Genomic DNA, 13,879 nt, shown 5'->3' with positions numbered 1-13,879 from the left:
TCTGGATGTTGTAAACTCCATCACCGGTCTCTCAGGGTCTTTTCCTCAAGGTTTCCCGACGTTCTGGCGCTCTCTAAGCCCACAGCACATTGGGGAGGAAGATCGTGGATTCATTTGACGGGCCAATGAAGCCTTGCGGGCTGCGGAATCCCACGTGGGTGGGGCTGGGCTCAGCAGGGGCGGGGCCGGCGAGGAGCCCAAGGGAAAAGGTGGCAGGCTCAGTTGAGAAAGCCCGCGGGCAAAGGTTTCACAGATTTCACGAAGGCTTCGTGTGCGAGGCTGGGGGAATTGGGGTACCTCCCTCCTGCCTCGTCACTCTTGATTCTGGAAGCTTCAGTAGGCTTTTCTCGGTTGCTGGTACCCGGAAAGGCAGCGGCTTCAGCTCCAGGGGCGGGTCCCAAGGGTCTTGTCGCAGCTCCGGGGCCGTTTGGCCTCCTGGTGTTGGGGGAGGGGCGAGGGAGGTGCTGCTCGCGCCTCCTTTTGCGCTTGCGCGACGGCCTCCGAGAGGGTAGGAGCGCGTGCGCGATGACGTGGACGTTTGATGCGCGCGCAGGCTCTTCAGCTGGAGCGGACACACGGTGTGCGAACCGAACAGAATAACCCGCCCCCAGCGGGATGTGAAGGACTCCGGGTGAGGCCGGCCACGCCCCGCACGGTAACTCTCGGGCCTGGGTGGAGGACGTCTCTTTAGTACTGGCCCGATTGGAGTTTTCCGAGAGTTTGAAGCTCTTGTGTATTTTTTATGGTGTCAGAAGCGTTCCGCTGAGCGATCTTCGCACGCTCCGGCCAGGCCAGGCCTTGCGCGGAGCCGCCTTTGGCGCGCGCCTGTGGTCTTCTGAGCGAGGCTGCGCATGTCACCTCGCGCGCGTCCCCGGCCTCACTTCCGCGTCGCGCCGCGAACTAACTGGGAACATCGACGCCAGCAAGAGGCCACGAGGCGGGCGGGGTGAGAAGCGCCCATGGCGCGGGCCTGCCCTCGCGTGCGTGGGGTGCCGCACCGCATGGTACGATACGCGTGACGCCTTCCAGCCAGGCGTGGAGCTTTAGGTCGAGAGCCGTGCTTGTGCGCTTTGCCTTTTAGAGCTCAGGTCTCGGGGTTCCAAAACTGTGCTGACCTCGCTTTTCTAAGGAGCTGTGTGCAGCGTTTTGACACCTGTATAAAGCTGTCGCCCAGCATGTAACTTCCTGGCAGGTTGTTTGAAGCAAGACCGCGAGTTTAATAAAAAAGGAGGGCGAGGAAGTGAGCTGTATAGGAGTGGGAACTTGGTAAACAAAGGACCGGTGGTTCGTAAGTGCAGAAATGAGGGCGGGGAAAACAGGTGGGAAGAGCAGGTGTTATTTTCTTTTTCCCTCTGTGGGGCAGCCTTTGGTTAGTTCTCTGTTTGTGTGCCTTCCCGCTTCTATTAATTTGTCAAGTTGGTCTCTGCCCTTAGCGGTAGGTGGGTCTGGGACAGAAATAAACCGCTCCGAGCACCAGTAACCAAAGTTGACGAATCTGCGTGCGAAGAGTATGGAGAAGTTAGGGATTATTTCACACTAGGTTGAGAATAGGAAGTGGTAGTGTCATGATTTGAAGAGTTTTGCTTTGCCTTCGGAACTCTGGAGATGCCTCCTCTGGCGAGGTTGGAAGCAGGGAGAGTGTAGGAGATCTGAAAGGAAGGGTTACCAATGGCAGAACAACGTGAGTAACGAAAGTACTCTTCCTTCTGAGGGGAGACCACTCTCCCAGGGATCGCGTCGCCGGGGCAGACACGTGGATCAAGAGAACTCTCGAGCCCACCCGCGCGCTGCCAGTGTGTGTTGTGAAGCTTTCCGGGCTTCTGCGGCAGAGTCCCTGGCAAATACTGCCTGCTCTGCCTCTTTTTGGGCACGACGCCGCGGCTAGGCTGCAGGGAAAGTGCCTGGAGGTGGCGTGACGGCTGCTGGGAAGGGGGCTGGCCTGGGAGGGCCGGGCGGGTGGTTCTGTAGTTTCCACGGTAACAGAATGCGACTGGATCCCGCCGAGCGATCCGCGGGTTCCGGCCGCCGGCACGTGATCAGTCGGACTCCCCTTCCCCGGAAGAGCTTTCCTTGCGGCATTTTTTCACGTGGTTATTGGCTAGCTGGCCTTTGCAGTTGGAAAGCGGTGATGTGGGCCCCGATAGTCGACGGCGACTGTAGTCCTCCGAGACTGGCAGGCGGCCTTTTCACTTCCAAGGGTATGAAGTGGGCGCTAGTGCTTCTTGCTGCTGTAGGGCTATGTTTCCAGCTGTTGTGTGAGTTGAGTGGGTTGGGTGCATTTTCCAGAGAACACATGCTTAGGATTTGAGAAAACTTAGTGCCCCAGGTACCTTGCCGTACTTAATCCAAGGCAAGGTGGCCATTTGATTGCTGTCCGTTTCTGCCATATACGTTAGTTCTTCAAATTCTACTTATGCAAATATTAGGGACCTGAGAGCTTTCTAACACCGAGTTGTAGTTAAGGGATCATTCCTAGGAATAGAAAATGCTCATGAAGCCAGCATTAACAAATGGTATTTGAGGAGAGAAGGGGGGGGACTACTATCTTAGGTAAATGCAACTTTGTGCCTTAAAACCTAAAGCATTTCAGATAATATTTTGAAATTTACCTTTCAAATTTAGGATTGTGGTGATGATAAAATGCCCAAGGTATAGTCTGGTCCAAAGTAAGCGCTTATTAATAGATCGCGAGTACCATTTATTTAATTATTAAAGTTAATGACGATTAAGAACGGATAGTTGGCTCTTTTACTCTTTGCATCACTTGCTATCATATTTTCTGATTATTTTTGTGTGCAAATTATAGTTTTAAAAAGATTTTTCAAATTTCTGGGCTCATTGTATATTGGTGAATACTGAAATTCGAGTGAACCTATTCTCTTACAAACTTGAGTTTCAGAAACGTAACCACACTCTTATAGTGAATGATTATGTGAAGGAACAAACTAACATCTTTGTGCCTACCATACAGTAATGCATTTGTTGTATGAAAAGTTATGGTTATTTTTAGCAACTTCGGAAACATTCGGTTTAGGTTCACCATCATTTGAATAGTTTGTGTTTTTAAAGTAATGGTATTGATTTGGAATTTTAAATTGGCGTACTTTGGGGCCGGGGCTAGTACCTGAATCATTGAATTAGGTACCTACCTAGTAAACCAGTTAGTGTATTTGGTAAGTTGTATGAGGGTTATGGCTTTAGTAGTTAAACATTTCCCAGAGATGTCACTGGTGAAAAGATACTCAGAATAGGGACTCCAAAATTGTAGCAGTTTACTTATGGATCTTGCCATGTTACCTGAAAACATTCTCTGCAAAATGGCATTTGTGTGTTGGTGTGTGAGTGCCTGTACCTTCAAAACGTTGACATTTTCAGAATGTTAGTATTTCACATCCACAATTAAACTTACCTCCTCGGGTCACTTTTATAGTTATTTTATGTAGATAACTGCTTCATCTTGAAAAGCTGAACTTTTTTTTTTTTTTAATGTTAAGTTATATCTATGTACCAAAACTGTGGTCTTCCTTAATGCTTTCAGAGAGCCAAACACAGAGTAATTTTAGAATCTTGCTGGAAGGAGATTTACTGCTTCATGAGTAGCCTAGCTCTTCCTAAAGTAATTTGATTTTTGCAATTGGTTAAAGTTATCTTAGACTTTAGAGTGGTATTTCTGTGTCTGAAACAGCTAAATTTGCTGAATTGACTATCCTTTCTTTAGAAAATCCAGTATATATAGTATTCCAAAAGCATAGGCATATTGCTTATAGTGAAGTGAAATCTGTGCTTAAAGATTGTTGTGGAATAAAATTGTGTTACTTGTTTGTAAACCAAGTAGCAATGTATGGCTCAAGATAGAGATTGTTTTGTTCGTAAGTTAGGTTTTTGGTTTTATACATTTTGATCAACTCCTGGAATAACTTGACTGGAGGATTAAAAAAAGACCTTATACAAATCAAAAGTCAGAAAGTTCTAACTTTTTTTTCCTCTTAATACACATTTTTACATTTATTAGTTACCTGTGTACAGAGTGCAGATAGGGCAGTCTGAGTCTTCTGCTCTTAATTTTTCTGTTTAGATGAAAGGAAAATTTTGAAATGTGTATATATAACGTAAATATGAAGTTTACTTCAGTACAGTCTCTAAACTGGATTTCTGTCAGTAGAATCTTTGATATTTCATAGATTAATTTTTAAGGGATAGTGATTGGTTAAAACTTCTTTGCCCCAGTTTTACCTGTAAAAATGATCTGAAAATCAAGAATTTAATATTATAGAAGATAATGTTTAGGATATTCTGAACCCTATAATGTCTTCATAGGTTTGGGATAGTGAAAAAAAATTTTCAGATACTTCTTTGCTGTGTGCCATATTTAAATGCACTTCATGAGAGTGTTTTTGCATAATTGCTTACAAAAATACTTGATTTGTAACAAAATTTTGAGCTTTATGGACTAAATACAAGATTAGGAGTTTGTGTTATTTGATATATACACCATTTTAGAGGAATTGGTTTTTGTGAATTTTCTGAACTTTACTATTTTTATAAAGTCACTTTATTTGTGACTTCTCAGTCTGTTTAAATTTTGTTTTATCGGTCTCTGGTAGGTGTTACTTAAACTTGATAGTTTTAGGAAACCAATAAACTTAATTGCCTTAAGCCTGAGAAAGCTTTTGAAAAGAATCACTCTAAATTTTATCTATCTCTTAAATGCCAAATCGGAGGAGAGATTCTTTTTTCACCTTTCCTGGGTATTAGTACAGTGGTGTCAGAAAGTGTGTTTCTGTTTTCACATTTAGCCATAATACAAAACAATAGCCAACCTTTTTTAAAGCCTTGATTTTTAAAATATTATCCTCAGGCTAATGAATATTTTAAGTTTTGGAGTCCCCCCCACTTTTTTGGGGGGGCGGTCATGTGGCCAGCCCTGTAAGAAGATGTGAAATTCAGATCAGATGCTTTTGCTGCTTGTTAGTAGTTCTGATGAAGAGTAAAATTAGACTTTTAATTATAATGAGGAGCACCAATAAGTGGCTCAATCTGATTAGTCAAAATTACTGACCCACTTTAAACAGAAGTAGTGATGTAACATTTTCCTTTTTTGTATAAAAGCTAATTGGTGATAGCTTTATATCTTGTAGAATATTTAGGTAATTCAGCACATCACTTTAGTTGAATGTAACAATCTGAGATTTCTTTAAAACATTTTATTGAGATATAATTCACATAACATAAAATTCACCATTTTAAAGGATACATTTAAGTGGTTTTTGGTTCCTGAACATTTCGATCACCCCCAAAAGAAACCCCATACCAATTAGCAATTGTGGCAATTATTCCTCTCCCTTTTCACTGTCAACTATGGATCTACTTTCTGTAGATTTGCCTATTCTGGACATTTCATGTAAATGGAATCATACAATATATGTGGTGTTTTTCTTGTAACATTTATGAATTAACTAATTTAGTTTTTTTTTTGAAATTGGTTGTATGTCTACAAGATACAAAATTTAGAAAGTGTCAGAATATGTATTCTTCCAGCCACCCTGTTTTCCCTTGATAAAGCCAATACTACCAGCTCCTTTTTTGTCTTTACAGATAGTCTATGTCAAGCAAATACATACATACTGGGTTTTTTCTTTGGCTTTTTTTTTGTTTAAACTTTATAGAAGTATGTAGCATAATCTACAATTGTTTTGAACTTTATGCTCTTAATATATCTTGTACTTTTGTATGAGTCCATAAAGTTTATAATTCTTTTCTAGCTGCAGAATATTCCACTCTGTCGTTGTACCACCATTTATCACTGGTGTGTATGCGTGTATTTGCACACATGTATATAAGATAAAACCCTAGAAGAACTGCTGTTTCATGGGATGTATGCATTTGTACTTTTCATATTTTCATGTTATCCTCTTAGATTCTGTCATCTTACACTCTCAGCAGCTGGTTAGATGAGAATGCTGGTTGACGTACACCCTTTACAACACCTCTGCCAAACTTTGATTTTTGCTGTTCTGATAGGGTAAAAAACAGTATTTTAGGACGACTTTAATTTCCTCTGTTCCGAGACTATGTACGTTTTCATAACCATTTGCTTTTCCTATTCTTTGCCCATTTTTCTGTTAGATTTTTTGTCTTGTTGATTTGTATAAAAAGATCCCTTTTGATATTAGGGAAATGAGGTTTTGTTTTTTTTTTTTTGCGGTACGCAGGCCTCTTCACTGTTGTGGCCTCTCCCGTTGCGGAGCACAGGCTCCGGACGCGCAGGCTCAGAGGCCATGGCTCACGGGCCCAGCCGCTCTGCGGCATGTGGGATCTTCCCGGACCGGAGCACGAACCCGTGTCCCCTGCATCGGCAGGCGGACTCTCAACCACTGCGCCACCAGGGAAGCCCCGGGAAATGAGTTCTTTATGATATAAGTTGCAAATATAGTTTTCCATTCAGGCATTTGTTTTTTATTTTGCGTGGGTGGTTTTTGTCATGTTAAAAACAAATTTACATGATTTTGAATTTATCAAAAATTCTGTCGTCTTATTGACTTCTAGATTTTATGTCCTACTTATTATCAAAAAGGTTTTCTCAAAGATTTCTTTAAGAATTAAAAAAAAATTACACTGAGGCGGGGTGGGGTGGGATTTAAATGTTTGGTCTGTCTGGAATTTTTTTTTCCGTGTAAGGTCTGAGGTGTGGAGCCAACTGTTTCTTTCCTAGTAAGTTCCAGTGATTTGTCATGGTTTCTTTAAATGTATGTACTAACAAGGTAAATAGCATTTTACTTATGTATGAACTCATGCCATTACCATAATAAGTGTTGATCTTATACAAAGATAACATGTAAATTTGTTAATTTTTACTCATCTCAGGAGAACTTGCTGTGTAATGGAATCCTCTGGCAAATTAATTCATTAAGTATCAGGATCCTTTTAAAATGAAAATAACTTTCCAATTTGATCTCTTTAAAGTCTGTATATTTTTCTTTTCTAAAAACTAAGGCTTTTATTTTTAAATTAATTTTTTTGGCTGCGTTGGGTCTTCGTTGCTGCACGCAGGCTTTCTCTAGTTGTGGCGAGCAGGGGCTACTCTTCGTTTCGGTGCGTGGGCTTCTCATTGCGGTGGCTTCTCTCGTTGCAGAGCATGGGCTCTAGGTGTGCGGGCTTCAGTAGTTGCAGCATGCGGGCTCAGTAGTTGTGGCATGCAGGCCCTGTAGTTGCAGCATGCGGGCCCTTAGAGCACACGGGCTTCAGTAGTTGTGGTGCTTGGGCTCAGTAGTTGTGGCGCTTGGGCTCAGTAGTTGTGGTGCTTGGGCTCAGTAGTTGTGGCACATGGGCTTAGTTGCTCCGTGGAAGTGGGATCTTCCCCCACCAGGGATCTTCCCTTGCATTGGCAGGCAGATTCTTAACCATTGTGCCACCAGGGAAGTTCCAAGTCTGTATACTTTTATACTTTCATGTAGTTTTTCTAAAATGAATGTACACTTTTTGTTTTTATTTGAGATTGTAGTATGTATAGTGAATTATTGGAGATTGGGATATGAATAATTTAACTAATTAGATTAAAACGAACTTTAAAGAGATAATCAAATACTCCAGAATCAGTATCTTTACAGTGATTGAGAGAAAGGTAGAAGCAAAGCCTTAGAAGAATTTAGGAATATATTTTGGGGGTACTGTAATCATTCTTGTATTTTTGTTAACAAAATAAATGTTCACTTGATTAAAGTGTTTTTTTGCTTGTTTTTTAGGCTGGGAAGGCCATTGTGGTTATGTGGTAACTATAGTTATCTTACTACTGATTTTCCCACTGGAATCATGGAGGAGAAACAGCAGATTATATTGGCTAATCAAGATGGTGGGACAGTGGCAGGAGCAGCACCTACCTTCTTTGTCATCCTAAAACAGCCAGGGAATGGCAAAACTGATCAAGGAATTTTGGTTACTAATCGGGATGCCTGCGCTTTGGCTAGCAGTGTTTCATCACCAGGAAAATCTAAGGGAAAGATTTGCCTTCCAGCTGATTGTACTGTAGGAGGAATCACTGTCACCTTGGATAACAATAGTATGTGGAACGAATTCTATCATCGAAGCACAGAGATGATCTTGACCAAGCAGGGAAGACGCATGTTTCCTTACTGTCGTTATTGGATAACAGGTTTAGATTCAAATATGAAATATATCCTTGTCATGGATATATCTCCTGTGGATAACCATCGTTATAAATGGAATGGTCGCTGGTGGGAGCCCAGTGGGAAGGCTGAACCCCATGTTTTGGGGAGGGTTTTTATTCATCCAGAATCTCCTTCCACAGGTCATTATTGGATGCATCAACCAGTATCTTTCTATAAACTCAAACTTACCAACAATACACTGGACCAAGAAGGGCATATTATCTTGCACTCTATGCATCGCTACCTGCCGAGGCTTCATTTGGTGCCTGCAGAGAAGGCTACCGAAGTGATACAGTTAAATGGCCCTGGTGTCCACACTTTTACCTTCCCACAGACTGAATTCTTTGCAGTAACAGCTTATCAAAACATTCAGATTACCCAGTTGAAAATAGATTACAATCCATTTGCTAAAGGCTTCCGGGATGATGGGCTGAATAGTAAGCCCCAGAGAGATGGAAAGCAAAAGAACAGCTCTGACCAGGAAGGGAATAGTGTTCCCAGTTCTCCTGGTCAACGGGTCCGTCTTACAGAAGGTGAGGGGTCAGAGATACAGCTAACTGATTCGGATCCTTTATTGAGGGGTCATGAAGCATCATGCAAGGGTTTGGAGAAGCCTTCCCTTAATGTAAAACGAGACTTTCTAGGTTTCATGGATATTGATTCAGCACTTGGTGAAGTTCCTCAGTTGAAGCAAGAGGTTTCTGAAAGGTAGGTAACAGATTTTCTGTTCTTAGAGATAAAAGGAAGGTTTGAATTTAAAATACTGATTGTGTGGATTGCTGACTTTAGACATTGATAAATGCAAGCTGCTATAAAATGTACCACAGTTGCTTTTACATTCTGTCAAGTGACAGTTCATTTTTCTGTAATGAATATGGATTGGGTTCACAATCCAGAATTGTAGGCAAATTAGATGACTTATCAGAATGGGGTCCTTAGATTTAGATTGTAGGTTTAGACTTTCGTTAATCATGTGTGGCTGTTCCTTGTTAATATATATAGATGAATTTTTTAAAATATTGAAATATAGTTGATGTACAGTATGTATAGACAACTCTTGATTGATTGGGGAAGGGAAAAGAATGACCCCCAAATCATAACTGAAACAGAATTTACCCAGTGAGGCACAGAAGAGATTTAAAGTAAAGTTGTTTATATGTAGTACATAAGAATTTTGTGCCCTGTGGACATCCTAATCCATAAATTGCCTGAGTAAGAAATAAGCTGAAGATTATTACATGTTAAAATAGCATGATATACTCTTGTGCTTTTTAAATTTGAACTTGTGTTATTTATTTATTTTTATCAAAGTCTTTATGTTTTTAGAGCAATTTTAGGTTTGCAGCAAAATTGAGAGGAAAGTACAGAGATTTCCCATACAGCCCCTGCCTCCACACATGCATAGCCATTCCCATTAGCAACATTCCCCACCAGAGTGGTACATTTGTGTCAATTGATGAACCTATATTGTTGCATCATAATCACCCAAAGTCCGTAGATTACATAAGGGTTCATTGTTGGTGATATACATTCTGTGGGTTTGGACAAATATGTAATGACATGTATCCACCCTCATTGTATCATACAGAGTATTTTCATTGCCCTAGAAATCCTCTATTCTCCACCTGTTAATTCCCCTTCCCATCTGGCAACCTTTTACCTTTTTATTATCTCACTGCTTTGCCTTGTCCAGAATTTCATATAGTTGGAATTATACAGTATGTAGCCTTCTCAAATTGGCTTCTTTCACTTAGTAATATGTATATAAGGTTCCTTCATGTCTATTCATGGCTTGATACCACATTTTTTTTCAGTGCTGAATAGTATTTCCTTGTTTGGTTGTACCAGTTCATTTATTCATTCACCTCCTGAAGGACATCTTGGGTGCTTCCCAGTTTTGGCAATTATGAATAAAGCTGCCACGAACATCCATGTCCAAGCCTTCAGTTCACTTGGGTATATACCAAAGAGTGTGGTCGCTAGATCATACGGTAACAGTAGTGTTAGATTTATAAGAAACTGCCAAACTCTTCCAAAGTGGCTGTACCATTTTGCAGAAATGAGAGTTCTTGTTGCTCTGCATCCTTGTCAGCACTTGGTGGTGTCAGTTTTCTGGATTTTGGCCTTTCTAATAGGTGTGTAGTAGTAGTATCTTGTTTAAATTTGCCTTTCCCTGATGACACGATGTGGTGCATTTTTTCGTATGCTTATTTGCCATCTGTATGTCATCTTTGGTGTCTTTTAAGGTCTTTGGCCCATTTTCTAATCAGATTGTTTTACTGTTTTCTTAAGAGTTCCTTATATATTTTGGTGTGTTTTTTGAGGGGGGGCTGCCTTGGGTCTTAGTTGTGGCATGCGAGATCGTTGCGGCACGCGGGCTTCTCTCTACTTGTGGCGCACGGGCTGCAGAGTGCGTGGGCTCAGTAGTTGCAGTGTGCAGGCTTAGTTGCCCTGTGGCATGTGGCATCTTAGTTCCCTGACCAGGGATCGAACGTGCGTCCCCTGCATTGGAAGGTGGATTCTTAAGGACCACCAGGGAAGTCCCAGTTCTTTTGCAAATATTTTCTCCTAGTCTGTGGTCTTCTCATTCTCTTGTTGTCTTTCACAAAGCAGTTTATTATTTTAATGAAGTTCAGCCTATCAGTGATTTCCTTCATGGATCATGCCTTTGATTTCATATCTAAAAAGTCATTGCCATATTTAAGGTCATGCAGGTTTTCTCTTAGGTTATCTTTTAGGATCCTTATAGTTCTGTGTTTTATATTTTGGTTTATGATCCATTTTGTATTAATTTATGTGAAAGTTGGAAGGTCTGCATCTAGATTGATTTCTTTGCATGTGGATGTCCCTGCTGTTCCAGCACCATTTGTTGAGAAGACTCTCTTTGCTCCATTGTACTGTCCTTGCTCCTTTGTCAAAGATCAGTTGACTCTATTTATGTGAGTCTATTTGTGGGCTCTCTAGTCTGTTCCATTGACCTATTTGTTTTTTCACCAGTACTACACTGATTTGATTGCTGTAGCTTTTTAAGTAAGTCTTGAACCTGGGTAGTGTTAGCCCTCCAACTTTGTTCTCCTTCAATATTGTATTGGCTATTCTGGGTCTTTTTCTTCTCTATGTAGACTTGAGAATAAGTTCCATAAAATGACTTGCTGGGATTTTGATTTTGGTTGCATTGAATCTATAGATCAAGTTGGGAGGAACTGACATCTTAACTATATTGACTCTTCCTATTCATGAACACTGACTATCTCTCCATTTATTTAGTTCTTTAATTTTTTTCATCAGAGTACTGTTATTTTCCCCATATTGATCTTGCACATATTAGATTTATACCTCAGTATTTCACTATTTGGGGGTGATAATGTAAATGGTATTGTTTTTTTAACTTCAAATTCCACTTGTTCTCTGTTGATATATAGGGAAGCAACTGACTTTGGTACTTTATCCTTGTATTCTGCAACTTTGCTATAATTACTTATTAGTTCCAGAAGTTTTTTGGAGATTCTTTTGGATTTTCTACCTAGATGATCATGTCATTCATAAACAAGACAGCTTTCTTTCTCTCAAATCTGTATTCCTTTATTTGCTTTTCTTTTCCTATTGCATTCACTAGGACTTCCAGTATGATGCTGAAAAGGAGTGATGAGAGGTGACATCCTTGCCTTGTTTCTGATCTTAGTGGGAAAGTTTCTAGTTTCTCACCATTAAGTATGATGTTTGTTTTAGGTTTTTTGTAGATATTCTTTTTTTTGGCTGTGCCTTGCCATATGTGGGATCTTAGTTCCCTTTGTAGATATTCTTGATTAAGTTGAGGAAGTTTCCTTCTATTGCTAATTTACTGAGAGTTTTTATCATGGATGGGTGTTGCATATTGTCAAATGCTTTTTTTCTGAATCTGTTGATATCATGTGACTTTTTTCTTTTCTGGTTTATTGATGTGATGGATTATGTTAACTGATTTTTGAATGAACCAGCCTCGTATACCTGGGATGAATCCCGCATGGTCATGGTGTGTAATTCTTTTTATATGTTTTATTCGATTTGCTCTTATTTTGAGGATTTTTGCATTTATGTTCTTGAGGAATAATGGTCTGTAGTTGTCTTGTAATGTCTTTGTCTGGTTTTGGGATTGGTGTTATGCTGGCTTCATAGAAGGAGTCAGGAAGCATTGCCACTACTCCGTCTTCTGAAAGAGATTGTAGAGAATTGGTATCATTTCTTTCTCATATGTTTGGGAAATTTTACCCGTGAACCCATCTGGGCCTGGTGCTTTCTGTTTTGGAACCTTATTGATTCAACTTCTTAAATAAATATAGGCCTATTTTGATTGTCTCTTGTGTGAGCTTTGGAAGATTGTGTTTTTCAAGGAATTGGCTCATTTCATCTAGGGTATCATTTGTTGGCATAAAATTGTTCATATATTCCCTTATTATCCTTTTGATGTCCATGGGATCTGTAGTGGTGTCCCTCTTTTTCTTTTTTTAAATTTAATTTATTATTTATTTTGGTTGCACTGGGTCTTAGTTGCGGCTGGTGGTCTCCTTAGTTGTGGCATGCAAACTCTTAGTTGTGCTATGCATGTGGGATCCAGTTCCCTGACTAGGGATTGAACCCACGTCCCCTGCATTGGAAGGTGGATTTTTAACCGCTGTGTCACCAGGGAAGTCCCCCTTCTTTTTATTTCTGATAATAGTAATTTGTGTCTTCTCTCTTTTTTCCTTAGCCTGGCTAGAGGCTTATTGACTTTTTTTTTATTGATCTCTGAAAAGATCAATAAAAAAAATCAAAAGTTAAAAAAATCAGCTTTCGGTTTTATTGATTTTTATCTACTGATTTTTCTGTTTTCAGTTTCATTGATTTCTGCCCTGATTCTTATTTCTTTTCTGCTGCTCACTTTGGATTTAATTTGCTCCTTTTTTTCTAATTTCCTAAGGTGGAAACTTAGATTATTGATTTTAGATCTTCTTTCTTTTCTAATATATGCATTCAGTGCTATGTTTCTTTGTAAGCACCGCTTTCTCTGTGTCCCACAGATTTTGATAAGTTGTGTTTATATTTTCACTTAGTTCAGAATATTTAAAAATTTCTCTCGAGATTTTTTCCTTGACCCATGTGTTATTTAGAAGTGTGTTGTTTAATCAGTTACTTCGGGATTTTTGTTATTTTTCTGTCAGTGATTTCTAGTTTAATTCCATTATAGTCTTTTAAGTTTTTTAAGATGTGTTTTATGGTCCAGAATGTGGTTTAGCTTGGTGAATGTTCCATGTTAACTTGAGAAGAATGTGTATTCTGCTGTTGTTGAAGTAATCTATACATGTCAATTAGATCTAGTTAATTGATGGCTTAACTGAATTCCATTATGTCCTTACTGACTTTCTGCCTGCTGGATCTGTCCATTTCTGATGTGTTTCAGTCTCTAATAGTAGATTCATCTGTTTCTCCTTGCCATTTCTTTTAGTTTTTGCTTCATGTAGGTTGATACTCTGTTTTGGGGCACATATATGTTAAGGATTGTTATGTCTTCTTGGAGGATTGACCCTTTATCATTATGTAACGTCCTTCATTATCCCTGATAACTTTCATTACTTTTAAGTCTATTCTGTCTGAAATTAAAATAGCTACTCCTGCTTTCTTTTGATTAGTGTTAGCATGATATATTTTTCTCTATCCATTTACTTTTAATTTTTATGTGTCTTTATATTTAAAGTGGA

At 40.0% G+C, this 13,879-nt stretch overlaps 1 protein-coding gene across 11 annotated transcripts in view; it reads left to right on the top strand.

Moving 5' to 3' along the window:
- The window catches only part of MGA (MAX dimerization protein MGA), a 156,414-nt gene that overhangs the window by 57,492 nt on the left and 85,043 nt on the right, over nt 1–13,879 (top strand). For 4 of the 11 annotated variants that reach the window (XM_029236137.1, XM_029236138.1, XM_029236133.1 and 1 more), the window contains exon 1: nt 7,810–8,873. In XM_029236137.1, coding sequence (XP_029091970.1) covers nt 7,810–8,873 — 1,064 coding nt within the window. Of the gene's footprint in view, nt 1–543; nt 656–873; nt 1,005–7,742; nt 8,874–13,879 lie in introns of those variants that run through there. The other 7 variants (XM_029236136.1, XM_029236135.1, XM_029236128.1 and 4 more) reach the window with 4 other exon arrangements.

The sequence above is a fragment of the Monodon monoceros genome, unplaced genomic scaffold, assembly GCF_005190385.1.
Source record: "Monodon monoceros isolate NGI ecotype Baffin Bay Population unplaced genomic scaffold, NGI_Narwhal_1 Super_Scaffold_21, whole genome shotgun sequence".
NCBI classification, from domain to species: domain Eukaryota; kingdom Metazoa; phylum Chordata; class Mammalia; order Artiodactyla; family Monodontidae; genus Monodon; species Monodon monoceros.
Note: the sequence above shows the minus strand (reverse complement) of the source record. Positions and strands in the feature narration are given on the sequence as shown.